At 30.4% G+C, this 27,814-nt stretch overlaps 2 protein-coding genes across 2 annotated transcripts in view; one reads left to right on the forward strand and one right to left on the reverse strand.

Moving 5' to 3' along the window:
• Positions 1–27,814, reverse strand: part of LOC108911562 (mitoguardin) — a 126,325-nt gene that overhangs the window by 42,402 nt on the left and 56,109 nt on the right. The window lies entirely within an intron of this gene.
• On the forward strand, positions 3,146–26,045 carry LOC108911563 (protein unzipped). The gene is made up of 3 exons (XM_018716538.2): positions 3,146–3,376; positions 23,534–23,738; positions 23,797–26,045. Exons 2-3 carry the CDS (start codon positions 23,540–23,542, stop codon positions 25,047–25,049), a joined length of 1,452 nt encoding a protein of 483 aa, XP_018572054.1. The 5' UTR covers positions 3,146–3,376; positions 23,534–23,539; the 3' UTR covers positions 25,050–26,045.

Raw genomic sequence — 27,814 nt, forward strand, 5'->3', positions numbered from 1 at the left:
TCAGAAACGGGTTCTACTGTATGTTTTTTTTAAGTCTATACATGACTTCAGGAGGCTGTTGCTTGGGTTATTTTAGATCGGAAAGCTTCAATGAATCATAGATATAAAACCAGTGCTGAACTTTAAAAATATATGTTAATTCAAATATTATATTTCTGAAGCTATTTGACCTAGATAAACGAATCTTGGACTAATAATTTATCCATGTACCATATGATGTTCTATGGATATCAGTTTCTTTGTCCAATTTTGGTTCTGAGGATGACCATTGATTTGTTCTGGATATTCATCGTATATCCATAATCTGAAACGAATAATATTTTCCTTATTCGTATACCCATAGGATACCCTTTTTTATATAAACATGGACGTAATAAATATAAGTCGTCCAAGCTTCTATGTACTCAAACTCGATAGTATGGGCTTACTGTGAAGATACAAAAAAAATTAAATAAAATTTGTGACACGTTGTGTTAAATGGGATGAGGTAAGCTCCATTTTCAATCAAAAGTATTATCTTTGGGATTTGACAGAAACGACTAATGACGTCATAAAATATATTTTTTCCAGAAACATTAGATATAATAAAAAACGTATAAATATACATATTAGTATTGTTAAAAATATTTCACCACATAAGTTTTTGTTTTATAACCTCGTATAAAACGTCAGAATGTAAACACTGAATAGCTCAATCATTTGAATCACTAGGTCGCTGGGCATCATAAAAGTGGTCACTTATTCAATGGAGGTTTAAATTCCATCGAAAAAAAAGGTCGTTCGGTAAGTATTGAATAATCTATAAATATAGGAACAACAAATATTTATAGTTACCTATATAGAAAGATGTTTTAGGTTATAGGAGATGACGAGTAAATATTAATATAAGTTGAAAAATAATTGTGTGATAATGAAACGAAAATAAGTTCATGCATACAATTTAAAAAAAAAACAAGCTTTTAGTGCCACCATGCATTGTCATTAAAACTAAAAGTGTATGCAAAATTTCAGCTCAATCGGTTGGGGATAACTGTTTTAAAATTCAATTGCAAGATTTGACCCATACTAATACTTAAATAAAAGCAAAAAACAATTTACGGTAAAGGAAATGGGTAAATAAAAATACAGGAAATTGAGTGGGTGGAAAATGTACAAAAAACAATTAAAAACTGTTTATTTTGATTTAGAAGGAGTATACGGATGATGGACGTCCAGTGGATGACTTATTTTGAGTTATCACTGTAGAGCTACTAATAATGTGGATGTAAGTATGCCGTGGATCCAATTATATAGTGTCTAGTATGGTAACACTTGCATCTCCTTAGACATCCATCTAGAGTCCAAAGGGATAATCTAGGGAATAGGAGGGATGTACAGAATATCCAAAGCAACTATATGATGTCCTTAGGATGTGTGCTATTTGGGAAATTCCTATTGTTATTTCTAATAAATGATATATTTCAACCTATGAGGTGTCTTCGAGTTTTTCGATAGTGCCTTTTAGTAATTCTGTGCTGGAGGTCAGATTTATAGTGGTGCCTCTTGACTTTAATACCAGGGAGGGCACAAAAATTTAGGAACAAAGTATTGAAAAAGAATCATATATGGTTGGGTAGTTTTATTTTAAGTGATATTAAACTATAGGGAACCATTATTTTTTATTATGAAAGTCCATTCTTCTGGTTTTGTCCGAAATAGACTTTCCAATTAATTTTTAGTTAATCTCAGTTTGTTTCTACAATTATACAAGGTGATTCACAACTTATCCAAAAAAATTTGGGAATAGATGCGACATGAGAAATGGATTGTAAAATTTTTTTTTTGTAAAATCCTTATAGTTTCTGAGAAAAAAATTATTGAAGTTATAGCACATTAAACCACTACATAGCTGGACAACTGTAGTCTCTAGCATCATTCGCCACGTGGCCTCACCGACTCCGAATACTGAATTCGGATATTGCAATCGTCGTTGCGATATTTACCTGTTATCTGTGGTTTTTATAACACGTTTTTAGTAGTTAGTGTCAAAAATGGGTAGTTAGTGTCAAAAATGGTTTGCGTGTACTCGGAGTTGATGGATATCGTTTTAATTTATGTTGAAGCGTTTGTGTTATGGCAAGACAAGACATCATTTGTGTTAGTTCGTAGAAAGTGAGTAAGACGGACCCAAATGTGTTTACACGTGAGTGGATAAAATTTTGAACAATTGCTGTTGCAGCATCGGGTATGTCAAATGATTTTATTATTTAAAAACACAAATTGCCGATATAAAATAGGTGCGATACAATTCTATTTACATATTTCTTTCCTTGCGAAAGTTTTTGTCCGTTTTTATCACGCCGCCATACCGGTCACATTGTGCGAGGTCAGGTTTTACAGTGGACCAGTTTCCAGTGCCGTGCAGAAGTCTATTTTTAAATCAATTTCGAACTGACCTTTTTGATTTTTTTCTTTACAAAATTGTATTTGTAAGGGTCCGCTGTATATCCAGAATTTTTTTTTGGATAAGTTCTGAATCACCCTGTATATATTTTTTAAACTTTACCAGTCTAAATTCCAAAAACTAGTGATAATAGACATTTGGTTTATCAAGGCTTTTTGTTCAAAAATGACCCAAGGAACAAGATGCTGAAATTATGAATGTTATGGTATAGACTTAAAAAAAACCTCGGGTCCAAAATATTATTTACTTACAGTAATTTACAAGAACTTATAGAACTTCCTGTAGCTAGTAAACAATTATCAATAATTGTAAGTCTATCCGTTTTATTGCGCCAACATTTGCTTGATACGGTTAAAACAAGATACCACGAATGGAATAAATGTTTTTTTATATCATTCGACAACCATGAATAAAACATCGCGCGCTGCGCATTAATTAATATTATAATAATAATAGGTAGATATAATATCATTGTGGAGATTGACAGAAAAGCAGGTGAGATTATTATTATGTTTTTCAAGTTAAAAATCTAACTGCAGGCAGACAGGAGCAGAGGTAGATCGTAGATCGACCCGACCGGAGTTCTACTGTTAGGTGACGTCGAGTTCCGGGACCCAATCCTGGAGCCGAACAAAACCCCACTAGCCCCGTTCACGATTATACCCTGTCGGCCGTGTAACCGGCAAATGCGCCGAGTAGCGAGTTTCGACTTCGTTACTTCGTTCGTCCCGCCATTAGTAGTTGCACATTCACGGCAGTTGCGTGTTAATCGATAAATCCACATACTGTAGATTTATGAAGTACAAAAAAAGCATCCCTCCAGTCTATGAGTGGTTTAGTGGCTTAAAAGAAGTGCTCGTAATTTAGGATATTATTTTCGTTTTACACCCCTGGGCGATATTTTTGTTAAGGGAAGGGCTTTCCAGGGAAAAGGTAGGCAAAGAAAGTCGAATCTGACATAATATTTTAACAAAATAGAACGTAATGGTAAAAATATGTAATATCGTAATTAGATCAACTTACGTTGAGTTAGATGATGTCCCTATGCTTCCAGAATATGAAATTTTTTAGATATAAACGCAGTGAATTCGTGATATGTACTATCTATTTATTTACATTTTTAGCACGTTTTCTTATATTGCCAGCACCTAGTATTGTGAAAAAGTGCGATAATAATTAGAAATACCATTGTAGATTTATTTACAAGTGTCGATTGCAACCGCTGACTGCAGCTTATAGGAACGCGGTTTTTTCTCAGAAATAAAACTAAAAATATATAATTAACATGTAATACGAGAAAATCTATATTGTAAATTTTTTCACTGCATTCATCTATGTACTACAAGACTACAAGTAGCTGAATGTTTCTTCGAAACAGTACTACATACATAATTTTCCGAGTAAGTACCTTTCAAGAGTGGTTTTTTATTAAATTGTCAACAAAAATGCAGACAATTAACCTTCAGCATATTTTGTAACACAATCTTACTTAAGTAAGTTTTGTTCTTTGTTTTGTGTTGCGAATTCATGAGATATCTGGGTACCTATACGTTTTTTCACATCTAAAAGTTTAATTTAAAATTTTGATTTTCTAATGAAACACTTCAAGACAATTGAAGTAAAAAATAAAGGTGATTAGATTTACTGACCTCCACAAATGGCCTATTTTAGATGTTTAGCCTATCAATGTCGTATTGACCATTTATGTCTATTGATTACTGATTACTCGTATAACTACACTATATATTTCGAAGATAAAATTCATTCATTTAAATCCTATCGGCTTCATCTATTTTTAAAGAATTTAAGTTAAGGAATTGAAATTTCTGTTTTTAATACTTGTAGGTAGTTTGTTATTACAATTTTTCCTGATTTTGTTTTATAAAAAATATGCGTATATAATTTTGTGAAGATATAAATTTAGAAAGGTTTCAGTATTATGTTAAATTCAGTTCATATTTAATTCATATAAATTTAAATATTACTATAAGTAAATAAATGTATTAGGATTGGGAAATTTCTAATATAGGGTTTCAAGCAGGTTTTATTATATCCTTAAGTATATAGGGGTGATTTTTTTAAAAGGCTCCTAAACGTTAAGAAGTAGGTACACAGATTTCTTATAGCCATATAATCCATTTTTTCTTTTTTATATATAATTTTGTAACTGTAAATATTATAACCATCAAATTTTCAGATTTACATAAGAACATTTTTGTTCAAATGTATCTATAAACTGATACAACTGACACAAAAAAGGCTATCCGAAATGAAGAAAAAAATTACTATCATCAATCACCATATTTTATAGTTATAAAGTTATTAAAAGAAACAGCGTATTCATACAATTCCATTATCTAGTGAAATGAAAGCTACAAGAAAAATAATTTCCGAGATTTCATAGTGAGCATATTTAAGTGAATCACTCTGTCTAACACTAGCAGATAATGTTACGTCTGTATGGTACTTACTGATTTCATTACTACAAAAATTTCCTTAGTGTAAAGTATTTACGTGTATTTACCTAACGTTATATAACATACCATAACTTGGATGTTTGTATAATATATAGGAAGCGCATGAATTTAATTTATAAACATTTTTTGCGAGCGTTTCACATATATGAACCACGCATTTTCTACTGAATGCGAGGTCTGTTTAAAAAATTGGAACGTTATGTAAAACTCATTTGCGTTAATTAAATTAACAGCCTGAGAAAATTTTAGCTGTAATGCTATTTTATCAAGAAAAGGCGGAAACTTGTATGAATACATTACTGCGGTTTTACAATTGCGCATTCACGTCCACTACCAAATGCCACTTGCTAACATGCAGAAAAGTAATAATTATTTTTCATTATATTTGTTAATAAGTATAAATTATAAACACAACGCATTATTTATTCATTTATTTAAAGACAAAAATCTGATTAAATGCAATGCAGCAATAGTAAAATATCTTGAAAACCAATGTACCGTTGTGTACATAATTAAAGTTGCCTAGGTATGTAATATTAATTTAATAAACTACGATACGTCGAAAGTCATTTAGTCAGGGGAAATTATCAAATCCATGTGGAAGTTTAATGAATTCACAAATCCATGTGGGAATTTATAAAATTCTTCCCCCGCTTAAATAGCCGTATGTAATCAGAATATTTGAAGTTAATAATGTTTTTCATTCATAATCATAAACTGCCCTACTTTTGTGAATTAATTAGCTTAAATATTCAAATTTATGAATTCATTATCTCTAATGTAGAAATAATAAATCATTATTTTCTTATTTTTGTTCTTTTTTAGATCGGCAATAAAAATAGGTATTTGCATTTATTAAAGATTTAAATAACTTACATAAAATAAGTGGCAATTGTTAGTTAATATGCGAAATTTTATTAAGTTTTACTTCGATGTATGTAATTTTTATTACTAAGCTTCTGTTAATCTTTATTACCACAACATCTAGGTATTGTATTGTTTCCTATTAATGTGTTACACAAAATGTTATTTATAAAAATTATACAGGAATTCTTTGAATTTGGATTCTATAAAGCTATTTCTCAGTAAGATATCAGTTTATTAATAGCATGTTGTTATAAAACGCCATTCTTAATAATAATTTTTAAAGAAACGGTAATTTGTCAACTCCCAGAAAGTAATAAATATCAGAGAACAATAATTTATTTAAAAATATGTGGGCAAGCAAATGAAATTTTCTTTTGTGTATTTAATCAGAAGTGATTTTTTTTTCAAGACCCAAGGATTATATCATATAAAAATAAAGACAGAACTAGGACACAATTATTACCAATCCAATTAATTTAGCTTCGTATAAAACATAAAATCCACTGAACACGGTTATAGATACTTGTAAGTCAAACTAAACGTCTTTTTTCTTGAAAAACTAGTATTCTTTTGTACCTATACCTATAACAGCAATATTGGTTTAATATTGTCGCTATAATTATACTCATATATGTACTGGTTTTAACCATATAGGTATATCTGTGCAGTATATTGGTAACATACGACATAAAAATATCTTACATTAGTCATGTTACGTTATTAGGTGCTGTAGCATGATATATGACAATTAATAAGTTACTTATAAGAATAATAATTCATATACAAGTCACCAAAGAAAGAATCGTGACATTTTCTTGCAACTTCGACACGTATCTATAATGCATGAAACTGGGTTATGGGAAAATACTCGTAATAATGCAATATGAATAACCCAAATTTTGGCATTGTTTTAACAATTTGCAATATTCTAATTTTCTTGTTAGTTACATATTATATAGGATTTAAATACTAAAACTCTACTAGTTTATATGGATAGTATTCATGCGAAAAACATTATCAATATTGTATGATGCACACCATGACGTCAATATAATTTGACGTAGATTATTTATTTAAAATCATTTTGAATGAATTTTAGATTAATATTCCGTATATTCTGCACATTCTCTTAAGGAATTATTGTTTGAATAAATTTTAAAGGCAGATATTTTAATCTTAATCAAACCAAAATTCGTTTGTAGTAAATGTAAAATTCATGCAAAAAAGTGTAAACAGAATCCCACGTACTTTGCGTTAATAAGTTCAGCACCCACCTAGTCTCCGGAAAAATAGTGAAACGCGTGGCTACTATACTATACCCATTAATATGTAATTATTCTATCAGTTTGTATCACTCATATCGATATACACATAACACATTCAATGAATAATAAGTCCGTACGTGGCTAATTCTTAAGTGAGCTGGGATTTTTTTTAATAAGGCCATTAATAGAATATATATTTTGTGTTTCAAAATTTGGCTTGAAAAATCACATATGATACACCCTGATAATTCTGGATTGTCTACTTCTAGTTTTCGAGATACCAGTGTTGGGAATTGAAAACTACAGCACTCTGTACGTTTACCAGATTTTACGGACACTGGAAAACGACAAAACACGTAATTTAATGTAATTTGGTAAATTCTAAATTTAATAAGTTGTGGTTTCCGCATTTCGTATTTTTAGTTGACATATTCAAGTTCAGCAAAATTTGTTATGGTTTAGATAAGGTGACGAGGTAAGTAACAACAAATATTGTGTTAAGTGCAAATGGGTGGGAACTCGGTATCGCTCACAGACCGGAAAAAATTCTTGTAGAACTAATTCTCCTCATTAATTAAACTGATGATGAACTCTTACCATTTGATAACGATAAATAACTACAATAATCTTGTTGTGAAATGTATTAATATAAACAGTTCAATATTTTAAAAATTGATACGACTTCTAGGGAATCAGCAATTATCCATATAATGCTGCCATGATTCAGAGGCCTTAATGCGGTTATGAGTAAGCTTTATTATTCATTTAATGAAAAGATAAATATGCTGAAAAACCACAGCTTTAATATAATTTAAATATAGAACTGAATTTTATTATAAAAATTACAATTATATACCTACAAGAATTTCAAAAATATATATTTTTTTTGTTTAGAATATGCATTTTTTCACAATGAAATGTACCGTACTTGTCGTTAGATCTCGTTCAATGTGAAGTGCCACGGTTCCACTTAAAAATATGTCTATCTTGTATTTGAAGTTGATCTATTTTTCAAACAATTCACTGAAGTATTACAAATTTAATATCTATTTTCTTCTAAAAACTTTATTTTAAATAATTATACGGAGTGGCCGTTTTTTGAGCCGCACTATTGGGATCTCGCTTATCTTAAGATATACTAGGTCGGTTAAATTAGGACAAAGTTGCAGAATTTGATGAGAAATTTGATACATATTTTTTCCTTTTGATGTTATCGACGATAAACTGAACATTTTGATTTTCGTTTTAATTACAAAACAGTCAATTATTACTCGTTGATAATATCAGAGTACAAATGATTAGAAATTTAGTCAGACATTCGTCAAATTAAATAATGAATAAGTTTGTGACATATCTCGCTCTTCATCATACGAAAATTGCATTCTTGTTATAAACTTTGATTTTGTTGTTAATGAGAATTTAACTCTGAAATGTCAAAATTTTTATTAGGAGTGATAGCTCTTTCGTGTTTTTCACTCACTCAGACGTAAATTTGATATTTAGATGAAGATAAAAAAGGAAACCGTATCATATGACGTTGTTATTAGAAAAAATTCGCTGAATTCAGAAATGATGAAATTCAACATGGCGCCCGCATAAATAATCTAAAAAAATATATTTAGGTAGATATATGTATTTAAAAAAGTAAAACATTCTAAAATATATACATATACAGGATGTCCCAGAATATGTGGGGAATCTATACAAATTTTTCCTAGAGGACCCACCTGCGGAGATACAGGCCCTTAAAGGACGCACTTGAAAATCTATTTTTTTTAATAACTTTTAAAATACTTTGTGTAATTTAATTACGTTTAGAAAAAAACAAGTGTAAATAAAAGTAGCATCTTTTTTGATAGGCACATAAATAATGCAAACTTCATCGGTTTATTTCTCTTTACGGATGTAATAAAAATCATATTAAACAAAAATAGTTTTTTCTCCAAAAAAGATAATTTTATCGATATCAACCACGAGTGCTTCTTTTAGTTTAAGGATCAAGCTATTAAAGAGTGTAAAAAAATTGACATTATTGTGCTACAGCTATATGTATAAATATAACCTACCATAAAACTTAAATTCAATTCAATAGTTATAAACTAAAATGATTATTTTACATTTGATTTAAAGAAAAATTCAAATGTCGAATGATAAATTTAGCGGGAGTTTTATCCCCGAAATTTTTCGTATATGGGCTAATGGACATCTCATATCTCAAAAGCTAACCAATGTTGCATATAGGTAAATGAGATCGAAATGATGTAATTGCATCGCTCGAATGGGCTTTTAAGTCTGCTCCCATCTTATATATCACACGTTGAATTTTTTAAGTTTCACGTAATAGTACCTAAGTGCAGTAAACGTAACGATTCCGTAAGTGGCTAGCTACAGACGATTTAATTAAAATTAACCATCTACGGAACGTAAAGTATTCCCAGTATCAACGTTTCTTTATTTAGAGTTCAGGGACAAGGACAAGGTGAGCGCGAAGTAGTAGGTACATTATCCTACATTCAAAGAATATTCTTAAACATGGCCATTGAACCTGCTTGGCCATCTTAAACGGCCCACGTGAATCTCTCCATCACCTTTGTAAGTGACCGTTTTTTTTTTGTTGCTCTAATAACTATTGCAGTAGAACCAAGAATTCGAGTCGTTGAAGGTGTTTTAAATGCCAACATAATTTTGAATTGTCAAACGTATTTAAATATCAATATTTACTACTTTCTAAAATAGTGTAGTACGTATGAAATAGTAATTAATGAAATCGATATTTTATCGCTTAAAGTTGGTATTACTATGTTCATTTACAGAGAACCAACTTAAAAAGTGTACAAGATTACATTAAACCTGTACAGGTATTTTATGTTACTACATATAAGCAAGAACGTTCATATCGAGAGACTACATATTTCCTTTGTTGAACAAAAGTAAAGCTGATATAAATAATTACAATTTAATGAGTCAGTATGTTAGTGGCTTGAGAAATTGTTAAGTGCAGCACGATATCTTCCCTTAAACTCGCTGACTCACTGATTAAAAATTATTTAATTTTCATTATTAAGTGAGAAGGATTTTTAAAATGGGTTTTACTTTTAACAATTTTTGACTTAATAAATTATTCACTAAATTATCACTTCATCAATTCGCTGGCATCTTTTTAGATGTTGCGATAAATTCTCCTATTAATTGTCAAATCTAAGGTTACCTTCTTTCAGAATAAAAATATAATATAATGACTACTCATTGTTTCCATATCTTAGAAAGCTGTTATTATTCCTGTACATATTTGAGTTGTTGTTAACTAAGAAAAAATAAGTAGTAAAGAAAGAAAAAATGCATGCAAAAATCTGGAAATATAAAAATTATTCATATTCGGTGTGAGAATCATATTTATTGTCAACTAAACTCTTAACCTCTAATCAGACTGATTTCTGCATATTACAATAAAACTTTTAACACATTGAAAGCTTAGTTTTGATTACAGCAGAAAATATACTTTCAGGTAACTAAAAAGGGGGTTGTTTGGATAGTTATTTTATTTTTTTTTTATCAAAAAAAGAAATAGATTTAGTAATGATCATTAGTATTAACCGAATACCATAATAATTATACTTACATTTTACCCGTTTTAAAAATATGTAGTATTACATTAGATAAATATAATTTTGCTTATAACTAATAACAGATATTAAGTCACTATTGGGTCAATATTTAAAAGTAAATATTGTCTAAAATTTAGTACTACTTTGAGAGACAAAAACATTTTTTACTGTTAATTTAAGAAATTGATTGAATTAATATTTTCATTAAATTTGATGTGCACTATAAGGCTGGCGTTTTATAGATAAGAGATCGCACTTTTAGAAAGAAAATGATATAATAAGTAGATCCATTCAGGAAATGACGAAGAGTAATGCTAAACTAGAGCAACTCCCTTTAATTTTTCACATTGAAATGTCAGGGAGAACATGTAAACATCAGAAAATGTACCTTGCTAGTTGTCTAGCAAAGTAATGATTCTCAATAATTGTGATTAACGCATGTGTTAATAGTTTCCTCAACGCATTCTGCAGGGTGTAATTATGCTTAGTTATAGGCTTATAGTACCGTACGCAATTTTCTGTATGTTCAACAGGCGTGCAAAATTCGGGAAACGTAAGATAAACATACGAGGTTCAAATATGCTCTTTTCCTTATTTCGAATGTATTGTCAGTTGGTTTATATCCTGAAGAAAACTTATATAATTGGTACAGTGAAGAGATATCGTTTCTAACTTGCTGTTAAAAATTGCGCATATACATGACCCCAACACAAGTGTTTCTCTTATTACGTAGATAAAAGATAATAGAAAGATGGTAAAATGTAAAGAGAATTTGTTCTTGTTTTTGATTAGGTGAAAATCAAATATAACGACCACAAGAAGAAAATATTGTAATGGTCTAGCCACAATTTGAACAGATACTAAAAATTTATTTGTGCCAGGCGATTAATTGCTCATTTTCACATAAGAGGATTATGAAAAATATATGTAATCCGGCATATTAAGTATAATATACATGGGACCCATTTGATACATTTCAATTATTCTAAAATCCTCAACGGAATTTGATTGGTATTCAAAAATATTAGGGCTATTAGCTCTATCAGTATGCAGGCGTTTTGTTATTTGTTGTACGTTTAAATTTTGACTGGAAAAAATGTCCGTGTTTGTTTCGAAGTTACAGACCCATGAAATTATGAAAAGTAAATAACAGATTTAAATTTGTAAACTAAATAGAAATTTATCTTAATCAAAAAATTATCTGATCATAATATTTTAATTTTATTTTTGAAGTGTACAACAGTAGAAAAGTGAAATAAAAACTATTACTTCATTTTATATCAACAGAAACTTGTATTCCGCAACGGGGAAGGTAAATACTTTGAAAATATCATGAATTAAACATTCCTGAAATTTTGTATAGGTACGAATTTAATTAAATATGTTTATTTAACCTTTATAACTAACATAGGCCTGTAACTTCGAAACGAATAAACATCGACATTTGGGTCAAGTTCTCACAATTTGAACACATTGAACACTGAATGATAAGGAGTACTTTGTATGAAGCTGTACTCATAAGACGTTCGTGGCCAGAAAACATAATATATACTAAAAAAATATGTTTTAACAATTTCGTAAAAAATAATTCAGGTTTGATACAGCGCTAAATAATCCTAATAATGTCTTTTGGTACTATTTTCTTATATCAGGTTCTAGTTTAGAGAACAAAAATAATTCTTCCTCTGTGTTAATAGGTCACTATAATGTGATACGTGTGATGATGATGGACGTAAGGGACAATTCTGTGTCTATTAATAAATCGTGAGTACCTGCATCATTTCATTTAATTCAGAATGGTGTATTAAATGAAGCGAGAGATATGTTACACAAACTGTTTTATTTATTGTTTGCCTCATTGAATGGCAACTAAATAGGATGTTTGGCGGGAGTAAAGTTTTTCCATTGAAATTAATTCGTTCGTCTACTATTACGTAACTTTGTAAAGTATGCGGCCAAAGTATTTACAACAATGAAGTTGGTTATATTTTAAGAGTCTAGCACTGCCTTTTAAACACGTATACGCATTACTTCTAAGGAGATAATTATCCGTTAACCTTGAAAATTATTTCCTGTCTCAATTTAAAAAATGGAGCGACAACCATCAACGACCAATAAACATACTATTAAGGCTGTTAGCATCTATTTGATTTACTTCAAATTCACCCACATAGACTATATTAAAGGAATTATGTCAGAACTTTTAGGCCCTGGTAGTTATTGATTTATTATTCCACAAATATAAAATAATATCCATCCTCTATCCATTATAATTTAATTTATATTTGATAACAGTTCACACTTGTTGGTTGCTAGCCGTTCAAGGGGATATTTGGATGCCTGCTACCTGAATTTGAAATTAAGGCACTTCACTGCAGATTGCTACCTCCCCCCTAAACTGACATAAGGGCCAGGCATCTAGATTACACACTAGGGAAATTGGAATCGTGAAAAATCAATATAGTGACATTACATTTCATGAAAATCTGTCTGGGATATTATGGAATGGTATTTCAGTTTTATTTTGCTAAACTGAAACGTTAATAGAAAATTTTTAAGAAAAAAATTCCTAACTAAGTCTGAAAATGCTTAAGAACAGACGTACAGTATTCAAATTCGCAAAATATTAACTTCCTTCCATTCACTATGCATCAGTGGATAAAGATACTGATACTGAATTTTGGAATTGCTGATTTGTCGTCTAGAACTGATTGAATTTTAAACGATATGATGAATTTATTGACATGTTTTTTCTTAAAATTCTTTATCACCTTTATCAGTTTGCGGTAATATTTAACATACAAATACTTATTTTTATGCCTACTACATAATTTACAAATGTGTAACTGTTTATACTTGGTTTAAAAAACTAAACAATATTTTACAAAACATATTATCATGCACTAAAGCCGAGACACTTTTATTATTTATTTATAGACAAAACTAGTTAACATGGAAAATAGAAGAAAAATTATCTGCAGTCCGGTATTGATCAAAATGAACTAACCCAGATACTGCAGTGAACGGGATGCACCTTTTAATATTTACGACCGTTTTAAAATTCTAGCTGCTCTTAAATACACAAAGGAATTTAATGGAAACTTTAGATTATGCTTTATAGTTACCTACATCTGAAATTGAATGCCTTTTTATATTCATCCATAAATGACAAAAATTAACGCCATAATTACATGAAAAGTAACGGTCCAACATTTTCTATATTCAGTGAAGTGAATCAAACGCTAATCGTTTACTGTTAAAAATATTACGTTACGATTATTTTATACCTCTTCAATTATTGCAAATATTTGCTTTCTTCTGGCAACAACTAATAGCCTTCAATGATTAATACTCTGCGTATAACATCTCAAGACGTGTTTAAAATATTTTACAATGCATTCCCATGCAGTGCATCGCCTGTTCTAAGAAAACAGGGTCAAATATAATTACTAGCCATCCGTCTTTAAATAAATTTTTCTTTTCATCGCTGTACTTTCATTCGCTTATAAATTCTTGTTTATAAAATGGAAAACACTTGAAAATTCTATTTAGGGACTGGGTTTTGACGTACTCTTTTTTTAGGTATTAGCTACGAAAAAAGTACCATTTTTAATATTTATACTTTATCCAATCCAACGGAAACCAGAATTATATCACAGTAATGCAATGGCTAGAAGTCATGAAATTTTTGTTCAAGATAAACGTCGCACTAACCAGGGGGTTGACATGGCAACACCTTACTATGTACGTAAATTACCTTCTCGAGACGAGGGTACTTTGGAGGTGCAGTCTGTTTGGTTTTACCTCACACTCCTACGACCTACGCGAAAAAAAGAAACAATCTACTTTTGGGTCACAAAGTCAATTGTATCTTAATTTAAAGTGTGTCGTATCACTAATTAGTAATGCAATCACAATAGATGTTTTCCCACATTTATTTTTATGTGAGCACTAATTTCAGCTCTATTAATTGTTGCTGTCACACGCACACGCTGTTATTTTATAACAAGCAACAGAGACAATTCATTGCAATTATTTTTCGGTATCGTTATACAAACAAAATAAAAACGATTTGATTGCATGGCATAAGCACTAAAAAAATATTTTGATTTGCTTCAGAAGATCTAAAAGATATAATAAAATAAAAAAAATAATGACATTACAAGTGTAAAATAGTTTATTTTTAATTCAGTTGTTCTTGTTTGTTAGTTTTATTGCTAAAAATAGTATTATGAGAGGCTTTCACATTCTTCTATCGTAAATACTCGTAATTATGAGCTATTTTACCCATCAATTTCCTTTTTAATAGCTTTTCTTAAGAATTTATCAGCATTTATTGTAGTTTTTGCATTTTTTGTTGATTTAAACATCACACTTACTTTGCTCTCTTTAATAAGAAAAATTAATGTTCTTTATCCACTTATGTGATTTTGTTTCCAAGGAGTACTAAGGTGTTTCATTAAAATACTCAAATAGGATTCTTAGAACAAATATTTGACGCATTCAATGCAAATATCTGGTAAAACATTGTATCCTTTACAAAAATCTGCTACAGATTACAAAGCATATATCAGAAAAATTACACAACATAGTGCAAAAGCATTAGGCATTTTACTTGAAATAAAGTTTGCTTTATTCCATGGTTTGAAACTGACAATGTAACAGGAAAAATTGAATAATTAGCGTAACATATTTGAATTTGATTTAATTGTAAAATATACAACAAAATGATTTCGCGTAGTGTCAAAAATGAAAATAAACACAAAAAGTTATTAAATACAATCAAATACTGTGAATTGTTATATTTTAAAATTAATTAATGAACATATAAAAACTACTGTGCCGTAAATTGCACAGATTTTGATTCTCTAAAAATATAAAGGTTATGCCTGTCAAAAAATGAGCGCCTCCAGACCATGGATGATTAAATGGTATTTCAGATATAATAGTCGCAGATATTGAACCTTTTCACAAAAAAAAAAATTCTGTATATTTTGAGGAAAATGAGCCGTCCGTTTCAAACGTTGATTGAGTTTGCATTCAGTCGTGAGCAAAATAAACGGCTGTTATATTTTGAAGATATTTGAAATGATGCATCATTCACAAATCATCAATAAAATCATTAGTAGATCACAAGGTTGAAGTGATACATATTAAAACGACCGGACAATTTTTATTAATGAGACGAGCGACATGCTACCCACGATTACCATACCTATTTGATTTATCACTCGTAATTGTCAATTCATGATGGGATCTAGCAGAATAGGACGCCGGTGACACGTATGTTAATTACATTACAACTACAAGATTAAATGCGGGAATGTGAAGTGTGACTGTATTGTTAAAGAGCCCTTGTAACAATAATTTGTCATTAAATAGAAATATTTAAGTATTTAATAAAATAAAAAAAAATTGGGACTAGGTAATAAAACAATAATGCATATTTCTATTTACAATTATATTACGTTTGGTTGCGACAAGTAATTTTATTTTGGCATTTCCCTTGAACGTGCTAACGAAAATACAATAATATAAAGTTATTGCAATCACGTTCTTTGATTTTGATGCCCTACGTATATAGAATTCAAAATGTTTTGTTAAGTATTGATCTCGTTCAAAAATGTTTCTTTTACTTCTCAATTTGTCTATTTTGTCCAATAAGTAACTTAAGCGAACTAATTCTAATTCAAGATTTGAAGATATACAGAGTGATGTCTGAATTTTCATAAAAATTTGTTTTAGATTTAGTTTTTGAACCACTTGTGAGATTTGATTTATTATTGGTAAACCATACCATATATCACCGAAGACCGATATACTCTTGAAATCAAAATAGCAGAATTACGAGCTTTGTTGGAGGTATTGTTCTATTATTTCGTCTGGCGTACATGATTCAGTGAGAAAAATTATACATTTAATTTTTTTGTCACACTTCTCTTAACTTGACTAAATAAACTTCACATTAAAACCACGAATTCCTACTGTACTTCTTCATATTTTTATTCACTTCTCACATCGGACATATTTCCCTTGTATATTTGTACAAAATATTTGAAAAACTTATAACGTAAGCTTTTAACCAGAGTGAATTTAAAAAGTATTATTTCTACATAAGCGAAGCATAAGACAATTAAAGCACTCGTTCTTCACTTTTCTCAAAGAGAGAAAAATATGAATAGTTAATTTTATTTAATAAATTTCATAAATAATAATTCTGGTATAGAGTTCGCAGATTTCCAAGGTAATGAGATATAACAGTACAGGACAGGACAATTATTTAAGCTAATGTAGAAACTAAGACCGAAATATTTAAAAATGAAAAATACCTCTGGAAGAATATACAGGAGATCTTTTCGATGCGTTAAATGAAAAAAATGTTTTCCCATTAGGATTTATATATTTTTATTTTGTATATAAAACTACGATAAGAAGTAATAGTATTGTTAATCAAAAATGGAAACATGGAAAATTAGTTCTACCTGTTCTCCCTCTTAAAATAATATAGAAAAATTGATTAAAAGAATGTGTTCCCAGAATGTCTGTTTTTGAAAGGTGAAAAGAGAAATCAAATGCATTGTTTTTGCCATATACTTTCAATATGCTACATAAACAGTTGAAAGTGAATAAAAATGTTGCCATCAAAACTTTGAAGCTTCAGTTTTGCAATGTGTATAAAAAAAGAGTCCCGACATTAAAATATTAGCTCTAACTGTTCTCACTGCTTAAATAATATTGAAAAGATGATAAAAAAGTATTAATAGAATTTCATTGTTGATTCAAAAGGATGAGGAAAAAATCAAATGCAAAATATACAGGATTAACTTTTCGAAAGGAATATAGGAATTTTCCCAGTATGATACTGGAATTTTGAAATCCTGATTTCAAGTCCCCTTCAGTATGGTGTCTATCAAAAAGCTGTAAACAATATAAGTTTCAATGAAAAAAAATCACTCCCTTATACTCCCAGATTTTGATTCAGGATGTATCCGCCTAGGTTCTCCCAGTCTTTCATTACAGTTCGCTATGAAACACCCTTTATATTTTAATAAAATTTTATAATTTCTTTCTGGACAAATATTTGTGTACGAATTTTATGACGGAAAACGTAAAACGTAAAGTAGATAATTGCTATTATTGGCCACATTTTAACACAATTTTATTAAAGCTTGTTTTAACTGGACAAGATGACGATGACTAACACGTGAATTGCGTAATACAATCTTTAATATACCGAAAATCAAGCAGGAAAGTGGTAGAGGTCGAATATTTTATACGAGGATTTAAAAACATTCGTTTACCGTTCAGCCTTGAATGGCAGTAGAACTATAAACTTTCTCACACGCTTGGGGCTAGGGACTAGGGATGAAGTTCTCGCTAAGACCTCGTCAATTTCGAAATTGCGGTTTTGTTAATTTTCTTCTGTTTCCATCGGAATTTACAAACTGTATCTCTTACTTATTAAATGATATTCGATATAATTACTTTAATGGAGCTATCTATGCTCTCTACGGTTCATATCATAAGCACCTGCTGCTTTGCTGCATATTTTACCAACCGTGGCGTTCTTTTACAGTTAGTTACGTTTACGCTGTAATGAATACTGCCCCTGGCTTTGCTGCTCTATATTTGGCGATGATGTAACATCCATGTCAGATATTTTGTTGTTTTGCACTCCAATTGAAAACAAACTAATAACGGCGCGAACGTGTAACAAATTTGATAACTTTCACTCGTGTCTAACCAGAATCTATTAAATATTATGACTAATAATAAATAAAAATAAATTCAATAAAATGAATCTACAGATTAGATGTTAAATGTGTTAATAATTAAATAACTGCAAATTGTCAGAAATACAAACTATTTTAATGAATTGTATCTACATTATGTAATTGTATACTTTATAATTTTTTGTTGTTCATATACCTCAAATGAGTGTTTCTGTGAGGTCATGGCTGTTGGATTTCACATAAAAAATAGAGCTCTATGTTTGGATATAATAAACTGTGACAAGGACACTTTTAAATGTATCTACAATTTAATGTGTTTTTGTCGGAATAATTTTGCCTAAAATATTTTTCATAGGTAAATTGTAAAGGTCACGATCGCGGATTGAATGAGGTCACTAAATTTGTGGCATTTAAATATCAGGATAAAGGTTATACTCATGTAAATTTATTTTCTATAAAATTGTGATAAGATGAATATTTGCCTTCTAGTTAAATATTTGTTGTAAAATTCTTTTGGCGCGTCAAAGGTCATATTTGATTTGATTTGATAATCATCTTTGAACTTTCTGTTTTTAAGGGGTACAATCGTATTTAGATATTTTGGTTGTTTAGTCATAGTCAATATACATATATATTATGTTATGTTATACTAACGATAAGTTTTAAAAAAAGTTGTACTACTATCGCTGATGGAAGATATATTTCCATATTCTAAGCAGGTTTTAATATTGAACAATAACCGTGACAAAATAAGTAGGACATAAAACTGTACGTCATGGCTACATATATATTTCAAGACTTTCACGAAAAAACATGTTGTTGCATTACAATTCGTCTCACAAGGTACACATTTTTTATGTGAATTAGTACTCACAATAAACTTATATTAAAAGGATTGGTATTATAACACATTTTATATGTGTAAATGTAAATTAACATATTTTTTAAAGCATATTAGTAGTTATTTTAATTTATTAGAAGTAGGAATTTTTGAAAATTATATATTTTACAAAAAGGGTTGCAAACTTAGAAAGTTTTTTTTGGTTTGTGGCAAGTTGACAAGCTGAAGAACGAAAAAACATCTCCAGCAGACTATTTTTTTCAACTCATATATTTTATGATAAATTCAATTTAAAAGGAATGATGCAGTATAAATGTTATTGTAATCGCTTTACAATATATTATTTTTAATGTTAAATTCATATTCCATATTTGTCAAGTGAAATTATACCGTTTCATTATCGTTTTTAAATAGTTTTAGATTTGTACCACAAATAAATGTTTCATTAAATTGAATCATTTTGACACTTTTTTCATCTCTACTGAAACCACAATTTGCATAAAATTGCTTTGTTTGCTGCAAATTATTAAAGTATAAATGTGCAAAAGTGTAAATTGTTCATGAAAAAACATAAATGAATTACCTTTTCTTTAGATACGAGTCAAATTTTTAAATAAATAAAAAGAAAAATTAATGAATTAAAATGTATAGTATAGGAATCTTGAATTTTTTATAAATTATATATATGTAGCTATATTGTTAAAATAACTATATATAAAATATGTTCAGGGTGGTCTATCAAAATAAATATTTGAACTGAATTTGTTTTTTACGTATATTGGCCTGTGTACCTATATGTAAATGTGGACACACTGTATATGAATAAAAAAATACAAAAAGCCATAAATAGCTTTTTTTATTACTAAAGCGACTCTAGTTAAATTAAATTAAACTGTACTTATTGTCGCTCTTGTCTCCAAACTTTTAGTTAGGTACAAAAAATTAAAAAAAAAAATGGTAGAATAATGGTGGATTACACAAATTCAGTTTTTATATTTGTAATGGTTAATTAGTGCATTCAGAGGACAATAAACCATAAAATATTCTATGGGCCCGAACGTAAACTTTTGAATGTGGGATGAAGACAGCCTCACATCTTTGTAGGCGTAAACAAACCGGTAAATTCACCGGAACACTTAGAACTTGAATTAACGCTCCGACAAGCCCACAGTTTAGTCTGGCTACATGAATGGATAATAAAAGGCACTAAACCAACAGAAACTAAATATGTAATGTACCTACCGATGTAGCTACATATATGAAAATTATGTACCTCCAGTTGTGAAATTGTCTCTTCTTTAAACGTATCTTATAAAACTTTTATCGAGTAAACTAATGCATTCTTAAGTACCTATATACTTTTCGTTGGTGTTCGTTACTTTAGATTCGAAAAATAAATTTAGTATCGCTGATATAATATATATCCCTCGATTTATCCTTGACCACAATATGTTTTTAAATAATCGTATCATAACAGTCACATAGTTGAATTTTGCATGAGTACTTAATTATAATTAGTACCCAATTATAAATTAATATAAAATGTAAATATATAAAAATGCAATACATATCCACAGGCAGCGAAGCGTTCAACACAAAATGATTAGAAAGGTTGCAAAGCGAAAAGTCTTCATTCCACTTTAATAGTTTTCCATGCATTACTATTATTATTTGATTAGTGTATCAAGTTGGACAAAATTTAGAACAGTATCCTCCTAGCTTCTGTCCTAATCGTAGATATTATACAGGGTGATTCAGAACTTATCCAAAAATGTTCGTATGTACGGTGGACAAATACAATTTTGTAAAAAAAAATCAAAAGGGGCTGTTCGAAAATGATTTAAAATTACACTTCTGCACGACACTGGAAACTGGTCCACTGTAAAACCTGACCTTGCGCAAGGCAAAGCATGCAGTCGGTGACCGGCACGGTGGCAAAGATAATAAAAAATGAACGGACAAAAAATTAAAATAATTTTTTTCTCAAGGAAAGAAATAAATACAATTTTATAACACCTAGTTTATATCAGCAAATTCAACCGCTTTTGCCGCTATTGTTTTTATTAATTAATATTTTAATATTTAATTAATAAAATAATTTGACATACCTGATGTTAACAATTGGTCAAAATTTTGTCCATCGACGTGTAAACACATTTGGGTCTGTTTTACCCAGTTTCTACGAACTAACACAAATATTGTCTTGCCATAAATTAAAACGATATCCATCAAATCCGAATTGCTATACACGTAAGCCATTTTTGACACTTGAAAGACTTATGTAAACACTATCGCAAAATACTAAAATCGAATTTCAGTATTCGGAATCACCTAGGGCCACGTGGAGAGAGAGAGAGAGCGCATTGCGAATGACGCTAGAGACTACAGTAGTCCAGCGATGTAAAGGTTGAAAATACTAAGGATTTTACAAAATTTTTTTTACGATATTGACTCCATTTTTCATGACAAATTTATTCTTCTAAATTTTTGTGGATAAGCTGTGAATAACCCTGTATTATTTTAAATTTTTCGTATGGTCGAATTTCTCATTTATATTAATTTCTATATGCATATGGATAAAAAACTTTTATAAATAAAACCTCAATATGAAAATATTAAATTTTTGTAATGGCTTACTATTTTATTTTTTTTATGGCTCGCATCGAGAAGTATGTAGTAGTAAAATGGACATTAATTGTATTCCTTCTCATATCAATGAATGAGTTCGTAATGATGTAGATATATGTCCACGATGGGTTAAACTAAAATATATTTAAAAGCATGAATTAGTTTTAAATAGCGCATAAAACTATATTTCCAAAACAGCAGTATATTAATATGAAAAACTGTAACACGTGCATACTTTGAATTTACGTCAAAAAAACCATATTACGTAAATGTAAGAATTATTTTAATGATGTAGTTCAGATATTTTCTTAGACATGTCCTTGTGCCAATAGTTAGTTAATTAAAAATTATAATATAATGTCGCAGGCTAATGCAAATTCATTTTTTTTTATAAAATGCCTATATAAATGACGGCAAATTGTAAAATGATGTAAATACAATTTTTTTTTATAAAACGCCGAATGGCTATGTCTTATTTTAAAATGAACGCAAAAGCCATTATTTTTACATTGCGCCTAGAATAAACTGAACATATTTAAGCGTATTATAATAAGAGTGTCTTCGGGTTAGACGAATTGCAAGGCAGGCGGGCGCGGATTATTAATTTTCTAGTTTCTAGATTTGTTTTCCACTGTTATGAATATTTTCCATTGTTATGAATCTGTATCTCGTGGCATGACATTATGTAAACAACCGCCCAATTAGCAGATTTCTTTTACTATTTTCACATCAAAAACTTGGGTTTCAGGATGTTAGAAGACCCAAAACGAAGCTTGTTCGAATAAGTAACATTATTGTTAAAACAATGAAATGTAAGAATTAGCATTTATTTTTTCATGCCATATGTAGAATTAAAACGGCAAAAATTCATTTTTTTTTAATATTATGTTTAATGCTTGTACAGTCTCTTAAGTTTTCATTAAATTGTATGCGTGTGAGTATTTTATGTAGGAATATGTCCATGTCTAATTATATGTGTGTATATGTATTTGTGTGAGAGGGTTTTTGAATGCACAATTATACAAGATTTAATACACACCGTCTCAATATTATTTTGTGGTTTTAATAACCTTCATTGAACTTGGAACTCTCATGCATTTTTTCAAAGAGTTCCCAAGAGTTGCCAAAGAGTTGCCAAAGATTTTCCAAGAGTTCGCAGTTCATAACTGAAGCGGATTTCTAGAGAAACAATGTAAATAAAGCGAAAGAGAAGACACGCTGAATGAATTTTTGCCGTTTTTGGCCACTAAAAATTGCCGTAGAGCCTAAAGATGGGCATTTTGAGCTTCGACCCCATTGACACTTTTGATCAGGGGTACAAAACGAACAATTTCCCAAATTTTTAGCAAATTTCACCGTTTTCCATATAAAATGTGCGGGGTCCTTTGTACGCACTAGCAATAATAAAATTGATATTTCATGAAATGCTTAATTGATTTTCAGTCGTTGACAAAACGACTGGAGAGTCAGTGATATTCCAAAGAAAATGAAAATTAAGATAAGATTACAATAAGACTTATAGCTATTAGACGTTTTATAAAGAGCCTAATATTTTCAGTCAAATTGTAAAAAAAATGTATTTACACTTCAATTTATAATTTGCTGAATAATTTATAAAAGAACTGAATTCGCAATGAGCCTGCGACACATACATAACATAACATTTTGTTCCAGGCCAAAATGGGGGAGCTCTATTACACGTTTTCGCTACTCTTAGTGTTAAAGGTATTGTCAGTAAAGGCAGACCACTCTGTGCATATCTTGTCCGAAAATTTTGAGCAGTATATAACATCCTCCACCTTGCAATGGGTTCCCAGCAACGAGATTGATGAAAAGCTTTTAGATAGCGCTGTTGTAGCCGCTTATCAGTCATTTGAAGGTGAGTTGAAGTTCAAAAATAACAATATGGAAATTTTGTTTACTATGCTTTGTTACAGAGCCAAGAGAAAACGAACTTGAAGAGGAGAGCCAGGACATTTTAGTCCATACCGTTGACAAACCCGTTTACGTCTGCAGGGCTAGAATCAACAGTGTGTGGGTGTCCGGACAACTTCGACCTAAGAAGTCAGCCTGTGTTGTGTCCTTGTACAAGAAAGTATCCGAATACAATCAGTTTGAAGTCTTAGTGAGCATTGAAAAAAGTTCCAGATTGAGCTGGGTGTACAAAAACAAGTACACGTTGATTTCAGAAGGTGCTGTAACTAGTGGAGAAAACATTTTAAAAACTTACATAGCGAGACGATCCGCAAACAGTCACAATAAGGATGGCTCCCTAACGTACAATGTGGGTAAGTTTACACCCTCGGAAAATCTAGGAGTCTTTCATTTGGTGGACCAAAATAACAATGAGCTTCAGTTTGAAGACGGTGAAATTCTAGTCGAAACTGAACCGATTGCATATGAACTTAAATCCATAAAATTGGAACGATTCCGAGGTCGATTCCCAAGAACCCAAAAGAAACTTGGTGAAGCCGTTTTGAAAAATGAAGAGGATGTCCTGCAACATGTAGCAAGTGTGATAAGTTACAAATATAACTATTCCTTATTTTGGGGGAAAGGCCATGGCCTTTTAACTGGGTTACCATTCACCGTTACCCTCCCAAACGGTACGCATGTGAAGGGCCAATGGGCGGTCCCAAAGGAAGAACTAAAGTCAGAAGTAGCACCGGTGGAAAAATATTTAGAAGCTGGCACCGCTGTCAATGTAACACTAATGGGTAATTATACTGAATCCGAAATACCGTATAACGCTACTGTTGTTGCTATTTATAAAGACGGCGAGAAAAAAGAAATAGAGATTAGAGACACAAAGCGAGAAAAAATAGTATCAGACGTGATAGCACTATACGATCCCGTATATTTCCTCCACAACAATAGCCATGTACCTACTACGACAACTACTACAGCCGCCACTACCAGCGGAACTACTAGCACCACTTTTAAAACATCGACTCCGCAAGAAATTGCGTCTGAAATACCTACATCTCATAAAACCGTGGATAAAAATAATAAATTGTCAAACCATGAAGACAACCATAATATATTATCCGATGACCAAAATGTCGACAGACAAAATTCATCTGAAAAGAAGCCTGATGTACCTGCAAAACCAGACGGTGCATGTTCCATCGGGATGTTCAGTTCAGTGACGATATTAGCAGTTTCTTTGGTGCTTCTGAGGGTTACGTAAATGAACGATTGTAACACACCTTGGCTTGCTTAACTCCTAGTGAGATAGTGCGAAATGATTATTCGGGCAAGTGCAGCTTGTTTTATATATTATTCATTTTACCACTAGATATTTCGTTTCATCTCAATAGTCATTCTAAAACAATGTATATAGTTTGTATATAAATGCTGAGGATTGTTGAGGTATCTCACATAACATTGGTGATATTTTTTATTGTGACTACGTCCACGTTTATTTTAGATTGTAGATTGGGGATCCGGCTGATGTAGATGGTTTACATTTTAGGAAATTCGTAAAATATGTTTAAATTTGCAAATTGTATTATATACACTATGCAGTATGTATTATTATTCAATGCTTGCACATTTTTCTTTAATATAAACCGTCTATATTAATAAAAATTAGGGAGAGGGTAGTTTAGCAAAATAGAATATATTTTGCAAGTAATATGTAAAGATGTAGTAAGTGGTATATATTTTTGCTAAAAATTAGAGCTATTCTGATTCAGTATTGAAAAGGTACAAACTTTTTTTTGTGCATTAATGTTATTTCAAGCACAAGCCAATACTTTCAAACGAGAATTTTTATAGTTCTCCTGTAAAAGTAAGGTGTGACTGGATGATCCATTCCAATAGTAAGTACAAAAATGGAGTTCATATTTCAAATCAAATTTAATGAATAAGCAAAACATTACAATCTCTTAAAATAATCTTATTCTAATAACTGTGAAATATACACATGTAAGCTTGATGATGTTAAAAATTTAATAGCATTAAAATTCCATATTAAGATATACATAAATACAAAAATATGTGTAGCATAAAGTTCCGTAAACGTCTGATCTGACTTTTGCTTCATGTATCAGATTTGTTTTCAGTAATAATAATATTACTGCTGGTGTGATTCTCCTTGGACTGAAACCTGTATAAAGAATGTTTGTTTAATTGTACATTTCTGTAATATGTAGATAATCAATAAAAAGGTATCTAAATTGAAGAAAGTTCCGCTCATTCTGCCCTTAACGGAATCATTTATGAAAGCTGCACTTCTATCTCAATGAACGATAAAGCTGGCGGCAAAGACGCATTACTACATTACAAAGTTAATTATAATTAAAACAAAGCGGCGTTAAATATCTACAATAGACATGCTTGTGCCAAGGACTGTTAAATGAAAAACTCCGCAATAAATTCATCTATGTTTACGCGACAAGTTGATGAGTCTGGTGATTAATACGGAAAGTAACGGCTAAAATATAAATCTTTGTTTACCATACGTATTCTTCAACACACGAATAAACTTAAAAACCAGTTAATTAACCACAGTATAAAGGCCACATGTCTGAAACAGTCCGAATACTTAACAATATAACATTATAATGTAACACGATCACTGATCACGTATCACTGGCCTTGAGACGAAACTACTAGTTCGACATAAATTATATATTTTTTTTACAATTTAAGAAATAATCGTCAATTTATAATACAGCTTGTTGAAGGTGTACGTAAAATATATTGTTCCAAAAATCTCAAGTTAATTTCAAAGTATAATTTTCAAATCTACAGCCGCATATTTTGGTTTTCAGTGATGAAGTAAATCTACCGACATGGCATATATTATGATAGATTCCATGAAACATATTTGAAAATTAACAAATGTCGTTAAAACCATAGGCCATAGGCGTCCTGAATCTTGCTGCAGCACCTTACTGTTGGATGCGGTTATACAGTGAAGGAAATAGTGTGAAACAAAAAACTATTTTTAAAAATAAAATAATAAATCTTTAATAAGAGACTAAAAAATATCAGTAATAAAGAATATCGCAAAACAAAAATAAATTTTTAAATATATAAATTACATAAAATTAAATAAAATAAAAACCATTTTAGTCAGTCGTAGGCATATGTAGATATTAATAACGCAACATTGGTTTATATGTACAAGCTATGCTGCAGTCATAAAAATTTGGTAGTGCAGTACTGTAACTAGAATTTTTGATCGCATCCGACCAGAGAAAACAATGCAGGTGAAATTTTTTTGGCAAGGTCGCGGTCACAGTGAAGTAACCCAAAATAATAACGAAACAACAAAAATACGAGTACTTAACATATATCACATAAAATTAGCCTCTATTAAAAAATAAAGCTTTTTCTGCACAGATAATTAAAACATTAAAAGATACTAATGCCAATATAAGTATATTTGTCGTGTGGTAAATAAGCTCCCGAGTCGATGTGGAGTATTTTTTCTCATATCACATATATATGGCAGAATGACCTATTTCGAGAATGGGGGAGGGGGGCAATCTGGGGAAAAAGTGGACCCTAACCGTCTGGAAGCAACGCTAAGTCAAAGCATCAATTTTTTATAAACCGGGAAAAATAGTCTGCCAGCAGTATGTAACGTTTGTGCGGTCGTTATGGAACTTATTTGGCAAGCGGCAGAAATTTGTTTTAGTATTTACTTATTTTATTCTGTTTTACAGCAGTTTTCGAGTTTTATGAGAAATTCTCCCACGTTGGATTTCTAATTACCGTCATACTGCTTGTCTGCGGTGTCTGCCACTATTTTTCCATAAAAGTGCATGTTATAACAAGAAAATCGCACTTGAGTAGATCCGGTTAGGATCCACTTTTTTTCCGGTTTTCTTCAACCCCACCCCCCCTCTGAAACCGCCATAAAGTTTTGTCTGCCACTATTTTCCCCGATTTATAAAAAATTGATGCTTTGACTTTCCGTTGCTAGGGTCCACTTTTTTCCCC

This window comes from Anoplophora glabripennis, unplaced genomic scaffold, assembly GCF_000390285.2.
Source record: "Anoplophora glabripennis isolate ALB-LARVAE unplaced genomic scaffold, Agla_2.0 scaffold587, whole genome shotgun sequence".
In the NCBI taxonomy this organism is placed as follows: domain Eukaryota; kingdom Metazoa; phylum Arthropoda; class Insecta; order Coleoptera; family Cerambycidae; genus Anoplophora; species Anoplophora glabripennis.